Consider the following 10042-nt stretch of genomic DNA (forward strand, 5'->3'; position numbering starts at 1 on the left):
CCCACAGACATATAAGGACAACCAATTTTTTTTTTCCTTTCTCTAACATAAGAAACATGGAAAGATAGGAGATGGTTTAGACCCAAAAAATAATAATACAATAGAAACATCCAAATGGACACAAATCTCTGTCAACATAAAGGAAGAAATATGGATTGAAAATGTTCAAGAGGGAGGAAGGAAATTTGAAAATGCATCATTCACAGAATCAAAATTAAGGGGGGGTGTTAGAAGTAATTATGACTCCAACAACAATTGTTGTGTTGGTTAACTAGTCATGTTAATCACACATGAGAAATTTGAACATTAAGAAATTTGGAAAAAATGGTCCCTAGTTTGTAATTTGAAATAGAGTTTTGGTGCTCAAATTAGATGTCTAGTTTTATGTATATCCAATTTATTAGTTGTAAAGCATATACTAGAATAGTTAAGTAATAGTATATAATGAATATTTTTTGTCGAGCCCCTATTTTATGCAATGGTGTGTTGTGCCTATATTTTATGAAGTTCAACATCTATGTTTAATTTATCTATTTATCAGTGCATTCTAAATTCCTAATAGGGTCAAATAGGAAATGATATTGCCATTACAATTTCTAATGCATGCACCAATCCTAGAGACTCCTGGATTCTAGAAAATAGTCCCTAGTTTTGTAATTTGAAATAGAGTTTTGGTGCTCAACTTTGATGTCTAGTGTTATATATATCCAATGTATCAGTTGTAAAACGTATACTAGAATAGTTAAGTAATAGTAAAGTATAATGGATTTTTTTTTCAAGCCTCTATTTTATGCAATGGTGTGTTGTCCCTATGTATTATGAATTTTAACATCTAGATTTAATTTATTTGTTTATCTGTGCATTCTAAATTCCTAGTAGGGCCAAGTAGGAAACAATTTTGACATTGCAATTTATAATGCATGCACCAATCATAGATACTCCTAGATTTCCTAAGAGAAATAATCAAAGTTGATTTTTAGCAAATGTATGTCTCGAAGAATTCATATGATGTCTTTCTAGTTCATATATAATCCACTATTAATTTTCTCCAATGTCTTTGAAATATCATAATGTAGTCATCCCACGTAAAATATAGTGATAAAGGTGGGAACCATTCCACGAATCTTCCCAAAACAAAACTTTTTTACAATTATTAACTCTCCAAGTGATGAATTTAGTTATTACATCCTTAGATGATATCATGAAATTCTAAATAGTGGATCCCTTGGGAGAATTAAAGGAAGTAAAGATTCGTGTTTTCTCGTGAGTATCAAAATAATTAATTTGCATAATTTTGTAGTATTTCATTTTTTGACTTTTCATAAAATTTCTATATAAGTTTCCCACCAAATGCTTTATTACTTTTGGTTAGGTCTTGAATGTTGATACCTCCCTGAAGTTTGTCAAAAAATATGTCCTAAAGAGAAATAAGGGGGATTTAGGATTCACCAATCATATTGCTAGACCAAAGGAAGCTTCTAATAATATTTTTTTATTTTCTTAACCACTCCAATCAGGGCTTGTAGGGAAGAGAAAAAGTAGCTAAGAGTAGTAGATAGCATAGATCATATGAGAAAAAATATTTCCAGATAAAGATATCCATATGTACTTTCAAGCTAAAATCCTAAATTTGTTACTTTCAATAACAAATTTCCAATACAAAGCATTATTTGACCTAGTGAAAAATGGAATACTCAAATAAGAAGAGGGTAGCACATCTTGGGAAAACTTCAGAATCTTACAAATTTTGCATGAGATAGTTGCATTAGTGTTGAAAATAAATATCTTCGACTTAACAATGTTGATCTTTAGACCAGATGATTTTTTGTATAGGTCCAAGGTAGCTTTGATATACTTGGCCTCCTTAACACTAGCATTCCCAAATACAAGAGTTACATCTGTAAATAATAATTGTGTCACTAAAAGTGGTGTATTGCTAATTGTGATTCCCAGCTAAAGGCCCTCCATATGCTAAGTTTTAATGATCCAACCGAAAGCTTATGCCATTAGTATGAATAATAATGGAAATAGTGGGTCACATTTCTAAACCCCTTATGAAGACATTAAATATTAGATAGAACTTTCACTAATAATCACAAAAAAATGAACCCCTAATATGCATTACCTTATTCATTTGCACCATTTGTCTAAGAATCCAAAAAAAAAAATTAGGATTTTTAAGAGAAAAGACAAATTTAATTGGTCATAATCTTTCATCATATCTAGCTTAATGACAAATGAAGAAAGTTGGTTCTCATTAATATAATGAAGTGCCTCATGTCAAACTAATGCACCTTCCATACTTTTTTTCCTGGGACAAACCCACCATGTTAAGAAGAAATGATTCGAGATAGACTGGGCTAGAGTCTTAGGTAATTTTCCTTTGTGAATATCTTTTATATGGTATTTCACATGATTTTTTTTTGAAATCTACAAAGGTTTGAGGATTTCCTACTTTATTTATGATAGCTATGTTGGTAGAGTTAAAATTACTAAGCATTGATGCATTCCTTCTTTATTCCTTCATGTCCATCAACAAGTCCCAACTAATCACCTCCCAACATTTTGGTAGAAAAGACTAGTAAAACTATCTATTCCAGGAGCTTTGTCTAGAGGAAGAGATGAAACTACCTTATGAAGCTCAAACAAAGTAAATGGGATTGTAAGAGCATCATTCTCTCACCTAGTAACTAACTCTAGAATTACTATGATGAGCTCTTGTCCTCTCACACATTAAAATTAGGTAGAGAAGGAGGATCCAGAAGACCTTTTACACCCTCATTTTTAATGCCAACAGAGTTAGATACAAGGAAACCAGTTACTGCATCCTGACTAGATAAGATAATACTAGTATCTCTACATTGCTTAACTGAGGCATAAAAAAACTTGGTACTTTTTTTGCCCTCCCTAAGCCAAATTTATCTTGATTTTTTTGTCCAATATTCATCCTCCCTACTACACAATTCTTCCCATTCCACTTGTCTCTCTTTCTGCTTGATGTAATTACTAAGGTCACTAGCATAATTTTGTAGTGTACATCTCCTCTTGGGTGATGGAAGTATGAGTATGCTTGAAATTCAAACAACCAACATTACTACATGGACAACATGCATGGGATGCAATGATACTTTTACTTTAGAACCTTGATCGCTTTGCATGATTAGATATGACCAATCTAGGGATTGTTAACTTTCTAGTTTTATATCGAGATCTCTAAATAGGCTAGACCAAAGACAAAGTTCTTGAGAAGATAAGCAATCGATGCAATCAATATTTCACAAAATAAATATGGCTCTTATAAGATTCTTAATAAGTTTCTTTTATCAAGGTGGACCCAATGATTGACATATGCACATGTAGGAGTCACCTTTTGAGGACACTGAAACATGAGAGTTCTATTAAGTATTTCTAAATATTTTTTCATTCTCAATTATTTTGGTATTAAATAAAAAATTACAAAAAAAAATTTTGTTAACTTAAAATCAACTTGAATAATCTATTTAATTTTTATAAATTCAAAATTCACAAACTCGCTTATAAATATTCAATGACTAATTAAAATATTATATTTAGAGAATTATTTCTGAAAAAAATAGATTAAAATATTAAAAAATTATTGACTATTCTCATAATTTTTATAAAAATCTTATAATAGCCTTCTCATGATCTACTAGAAAATGTAAGAGTTGTCTAAGAAAAATACTTTAAAATCTGTTTATTTTATTTTATTTTATCCCACTTCTTTAATCGAGCTACTTCCACCATACAGTAGAGAGATGTTTATCCAACCATAGAAACCTAAATCTCCCCACACGCCTCCCCACAAGCAAAAAGAAAGAAAAGAAGAGAGAGTTTGTTTTTCACTCAACTTCAGATAGTGTCATTTAAGTGTTTTTCCCTTCTTCTGCAACTGATTAAGGTAAGAGAGTCTGGGTGCAAGAAACAAGTATCTGCCATTGAATTCTCCTACACTATAATTTGGTGAAATTTAGAATGTTAAAAATGAACAAACGTTGCGTGGAGAAGGTTCTTAATTATAAGAGACATTAAGACAATAGATTCCAGAGACTAAATACATATGATCTACTAGTGACACGTTGTAAAGCTATGCATAAGTCATGCGATTGTGTGTGTAATCAGGCCCGGGGGATGACATCTTTCATGAAGATGAAGAGGAAGGGTAAGACTAAGACCAAGACGAACATGCACAGTTCATATGTAGACGTGGACGTGGACGTAGACGTGTGCGTAGGTGCACATGTACATGTACATGTAGATGTAGACACCCGAGAGTTCTTCGTAGACGTAGATGTATTAGTTGGAGAACCGTTCTGCTCGGTCCTGCGACGAAAATCTTCCTCCTCTTCCCTGCGTCTTTTTGGCTCCTATTTCATCACAAACATTATTAGTAAGAAAATCCGTCTATTTTTCCCTGCAAGTACTCTATACTATTCGGAAATATGAAATGAAAAAACAGGGTTGTGAAAATCAGCGATGATCAGTATTTAAAACCTCTAAATTGTTTTTCTCCTCTCCATCCTTTCCACGAGAGTCTGCATATGCAATATGGATACGATCAATATAATTCACAATAACTTTCGAATGCAATAGAACATAGAGAAAAGACAAATGAAAAATAATACCATGGAGAAGGCAGTCTGACACATTTATTAACGCAGCCACTACCAAAACGATGACCATAAATTGTCTGGCCATCTCAGTCTGAAGTAGGTATATTACGTGTTGTGTTCAGGATGCAGAAGAGGATACATGATATGGGAAATCTATCATTGTGACGACCGAATAATTTGGATGCTTATTTGCCGTGCTTGACTCGTGAACGTACATCATTTTACAGATGTTTAAAAATGATCGTTTTGCTTTCATTAAGCATATTTAATGACCACCCTTTTCAAGATGAAAGTAAGCACACAAAATCTACATTTTAGGGACAAATCGACATCAAAGGAGCTTTGGGGTTTTCTTGTTATTCCTTTCATTTTGTAATTATCTTATTTTATCACCCTATCTTGATTGTTACTTTTTCATTGTGTTTGTTTAGGTTGTTTAGTATTTTAATATATTTTTGTCACAAAATTTACCTACACACCATAACAACCTAAAGTTTAACACTTTGATAGCATAAATCCTCTTATAATCACTTGAGGTGGAGGACTAGGCCTAAATTAGCCAAACACCAAGTCAATCAAGACAGATGGGATTGATTTGAGGACTTAATGGAACGAGCCCAAAGTCCTTATTGAATTATACCATTTTTTATATTCAATTAGAGCATACTGAATATATAAGAATAGCAACTAAAAGAGCGACAAGAGTGTTTTACCAATTAAAATTTATCTAGGAGCATCTCTCAATTATTTAAAGTATTAGCAATCTTTAAAATCAAATCATGTATATTATCTTAAATTAAATGTTGCATAGACACTGTGTTTATGTTATTTTTTGTTCTTCTGTTCTCTGGCATCCTGATGATGGATCATGTAGTATGATCTGAAACGTTGATGGTAAAAAACTACACACAATCAAATCCAGAAACTAAAACTCATGAAAAACATAATAAAAATAGAGAACTATTAAAGGTGTTCTCTAAAACGGTCAATCATGCAATTAGATGGACTGTGAGGCTAAACATTTCTAAAATTTTAGGCTAAATACATAATACATTTTAAAACAATAATATTTTACTAAGACATAGATATATAATTTTAAAATAAGATTCTTTAATTATATATTTAATAAGTCTTGGTTCACATAGATCCATCTCTCATGAACATAAATTGTTCATCTAATATTAGAATGAATAAGCATAATACTTGATCGCAATAACATAAATAAAAGTGACATGCTTTCATATATAAATAGGCATCTAGTACAATAAATTTTAACTAAAAAGCTCATATTTATAAAAAATAAATATATATAAATCACAACTTATAAAATAAAGTAGAGTTGTCAATGGGCCTTTGGTCTACTGGTGAAGTTGAATGGCTCACAAAGAGCTCACCATGGATCAAGTCTTGCTAAATGCAAGGTTCGAAGACATCATATGGATGAGCCAGGATCGTGCCCTAGGTGAATTTGTCAACGTGGATGCTCTTTAGTCATCAAGTGCAAAGAAAGAAGAAAGTTCATTTCATGCCTACAGTTGCACGTGTTTCTTTTCTGGTCATTCTGTAAGTTCATAGTTTATTGTGTGGTTCGACCTGTGAAGCAGTGATTGCTCTAGGTGCTATTGTATGCAGCCATTAGAGCTACAAGTTTAAAGTTTAAAGGTTGAAGTTTCATCAGTTTGAATATTTAGAGTTATTTTAGGGTTTTCTGGTTGAAGCCGAATGCTCCCAGGTTTTTTAATAGTTTAAATCTCAGTTGAATAGAAAAGCAAGCAGGCATACTTGAATCTATTGTTCTTCCTCTTTTATTCATTGCATTTGAGAAATTTGTTTGAAAGGTTAAAGCTTGGCTCTCTGGTTTTAATGGTGAAAGAATTCACGTTAGAATTTTTCTAAGTTATAATTTTTTTCTCAGTTGGAGCTGAGCTTACTCGGCATCCATTGTTGCCGAGCATTTTTCCTTGAGTGCCGAGCTAACTCGGCACCTACTACATTCTTCTTCAAGTGTCAAACATTCTATCACTCGGCACTTGTTGCTTATCACTCGACACCATCAAATGCCGAGAAATCTGTGACTCGGCATCTTCAAACGCTGAGCAAAACTAGCACTCGACACCTTCATGTGCCGAGCAGTTTTTTAAATTTAGAGTTGTGAGTTTTAAATTTAATTCATATTTTTTCACAATCATGTCATATCTTAGCCCCATTTAAGAATATATTAGTGTAACATTACATCAAAATCTCATATCCGGAGATCTTTAACTGGTGAGCGTCGAAAGCATAAATGGGGAGGGAATAAAGAAGGAAGTGGAAAAGACAAGTGTAAACCATAAGATAGGCATTACAAATTTAAAATCAATCAATCAATCAATATACGCTTTAGGTGCACGCTAAGATTTTCAACGGAAAATATGTAAGTTAATACGTAATAGCATCTATTCAATTAAAAAGAACGCTTCACTAACAAGATGGAAGCATCGTCGTAGTATGTGGTTATCATTGGTCTTCTCGAAAATCAAGATTTATTCCAAATTTGACTTTGATTGTTTTAATTCACAGACAGGAAAACAGACTGCAGAATTTCCTTGGATGCTGCCGACGGCAACCAAGAGCCTTTAAATTCAACAATGTGGCAAAGTGATCCAGTTGTCGTATCGCGTTGATTGTCACCTTACACATGGTCACAGAGAATAGCCCCTGATAAAGTAGGGCTATACATCTGGCTAAGTTTCAGATAAAATTTAGTAAAGACAATTTTTTAAAAAAAATTAATCAAATTTGCAAACTATTTAAATGTCAATGTATTTCTTCACATAGGTATGACTATCTTTGGAAGGATAAATCTGTAAGGAGATTTATATGGCCTACAGCTTCAAATACAATGTCTAGTTCATTTTCCATTTAGTTGGGAAACAATAATGCTAATTGAAGAGCTAGGGAATTTCTAATTGAAGATTTTTCAAATTCTTAACTTGGAGATATAAAATTGTCTAAAACTTTAATGAGGTCTATATTTTCAGCACTTAATAACTTATAAGGTTTGGGCTCATTATGATTTTTATTTATGGGAGTAAAACGTGTATAAAATTATTAAATTGATTTTAGGATTTAACTATGTACTTTTTGAGTCAAATTCATTGACCCATGTTTCATGAGGAGTGATTCACATTAATGCATCTCTCATGCGAATAAATGGAGTAGTGAGCACTCGTTGGATCTAGGTGATGTTCATAGAGGTGAAGTACCTAGACTTTCCAGGAGGTCACCCATCCCAGTACTTCTTCAGCTTGAGGGCACTTAACTATGGAGTTTCTTCCATAGTTAAATGCAATCTAATTACAATCCCATTTCCAAAACCTTTAGCAAGAGTTGTACCTTATAAACCATTCATTAGAAAACCTCTTAAGCTCATCAATAAAAAGGTAGGATATATTTTTCACAGCAAGTCAAATTATGTTTTTTGTTTAAAATGTCCTTTTAATTGAACATTTTGTCATGTAAAATTTCTATATAAAATACCTATGATCATATAATATTTATTAATTGTAGAATACAACATTAATATTGAAGCTAATGTATTATGTATTTATTTTATAATTATTAAATTATTTTATAAATATTAGTCTATTTCTAATTTTTTTAACATAAAAATTAATTACAAACCTCTTATTACAAACCATGATTATCCCAACCCTAACCATTAAATCAATATTTTCTCTCTAACATAATCACCTCATACATGTTGTCACATAATACCTCTGTCATTTGTTGTAGAGTGTTATTTCACCACATCATTTCGACCATGGTAGAAGGCACATTGTTGAGCACGAAGAGGTGGATTTTGTTTACTTATATTATGCATATGTTAAAACCTTGTTTGTTTTGGTTTGTTTGTATAAGGATAATAGTTTTCTTTCAACACTATTTAACTTGTATATAATGAATATATTGATGTAGAAGTAACCCAAAAATTATTTGTGGTAACTTTGTCCCTTTATATCTTGCTAACATAGAAACGGATGTATTAAGATGATATTGTTTCTTCTTACTAACTTATTGAAATCTTCAATGTCAAGGATTTAACCTACTAACTACTCTCTTATTACTTTACTAGGAGAATCTCAAGGATGACAAAATATGAAGAAATATATAAAATGTAAATCATGTGAGGCTAATGCAAGGCTAGCCTAAATATCCACAAAATAGGATGTTCAAGCTTCTTGCAATAGACAAACACTAGAAACAACAAAAGAAGATGCAACATCTAATACCAATTCAAATTATATTGATTCATAATCAACTATTTACATGCAATGTGCCTAACTGTAAGGCCTTATGGGTTGTGACCCAATTACAAGTAATAGTTTTCCAAGATCCACATTACCAACTACAAAACCCTAATACTAGCTAGTCTAGATTGACAAATGGAAAAGAACACTAAGAAGCTAGTTGGTGATGGGTTCCAAAAGCAATCTTCTAGTTCTTAGTCATAGCTACTAGCTTTGCAAGTTCACACTTAATTCCAATTCATAAGGATCAAAATTTAATCTTTGCAAAGATCACTTCTCCACTTCTTTCCCTTATGCCTACAACTCTACCCAAACCCTCCTTAAATACTAGCATGGCCACATGTTGGCCTATGCCCAGCTACAATTAAAATAAATACCTACATTTAAATTTGTGCATAAACTAAAAATTGGCTGCAACACTCATTAAATACCTACATCCAAATTGAATACCCAAGTCGGTCCACAAATCAAAGAAACTAAGATACTATCGAGCATCAAAAGGACCATCCTGAGAATTAGCTAATCCCTAAGCATTTCCAAGCTACCCAAGCATTGATGAGTTCCTTTAGGTGCAGATCATCTTTAGATGCCAAGGTTCCTTCAGCGATCGAGCTTCACAAGCATCATCGAGCATCATTCTTTAACCAAGTCACTCTGTTAACAGTAAAACCACAATAAATACCTAGTAAAGGCCAAGTACCAGTCTCTTCACTTACCAAGCTCTCAACTACAAAGATAGAATACACCAAACATATAGGATAACTTAGCCAACCAAGGATGCTCCTACATTAGAGGCATTGATCTTTGTTGGTAGTTCTATAAGGGTAGAATTTTGTTTCAAATTTTGTTATAAAACTAAAAAATTGATGCAGGAGCATCCAAAGGTATAAGGGCAATCCTGTGTGACCCAAAAAAATGTACTAAGACTTAGTTTCTGTTTCATGTGTTTTCATTTTTGGACACCCATTTGGGTCAAATAAAGGTTCCAACTCTCATAGTTCCACTATCAGTGTGCTAGAAAATCTTGAAAAAATAGGAGCATGTAATTGGGCCATCATTTTGGTGAACTAGGAGGTGTAAATTGGATAGATGAATGTAATTGTAATTTAGAGCATTCCAGAA

At 32.5% G+C, this 10042-nt stretch overlaps 1 protein-coding gene across 1 annotated transcript; it reads right to left on the minus strand.

The window, feature by feature from the left end:
* Window positions 1-3996: 3996 nt before the first annotated feature.
* On the minus strand, window positions 3997-4851 carry LOC149535701 (uncharacterized). Its single transcript, XM_089804532.1, has 3 exons — window positions 4644-4851; window positions 4513-4553; window positions 3997-4385 (listed from the first exon to the last, which is right to left on the minus strand). The coding sequence occupies exons 1-3, from the start codon at window positions 4714-4716 to the stop codon at window positions 4137-4139; spliced, it is 363 nt and encodes a 120-aa protein (XP_089660658.1). The 5' UTR covers window positions 4717-4851; the 3' UTR covers window positions 3997-4136.
* Window positions 4852-10042: the final 5191 nt, after the last annotated feature.

Source organism: Cupressus sempervirens, chromosome 10 (assembly GCF_028749045.1).
Source record: "Cupressus sempervirens isolate cs-2001-9-10 chromosome 10, ASM2874904v1, whole genome shotgun sequence".
Lineage (NCBI taxonomy): Eukaryota > Viridiplantae > Streptophyta > Pinopsida > Cupressales > Cupressaceae > Cupressus > Cupressus sempervirens.

Excerpts from the sequence above, each read along its gene's own strand:
- LOC149535701 (XM_089804532.1), bottom strand. The coding sequence starts at position 4,716 with ATGGCCAGACAATTTATGGTCATCGTTTTGGTAGTGGCTGCGTTAATA. Across the intron at positions 4,554-4,643 it reads GTCAGACTGCCTTCTCCATG|ACTCTCGTGGAAAGGATGGA; the intron begins GTATTATTTTTC and ends TTGCATATGCAG. Across the intron at positions 4,386-4,512 it reads AGGAGAAAAACAATTTAGAG|GAGCCAAAAAGACGCAGGGA; the intron begins GTTTTAAATACT and ends GTGATGAAATAG.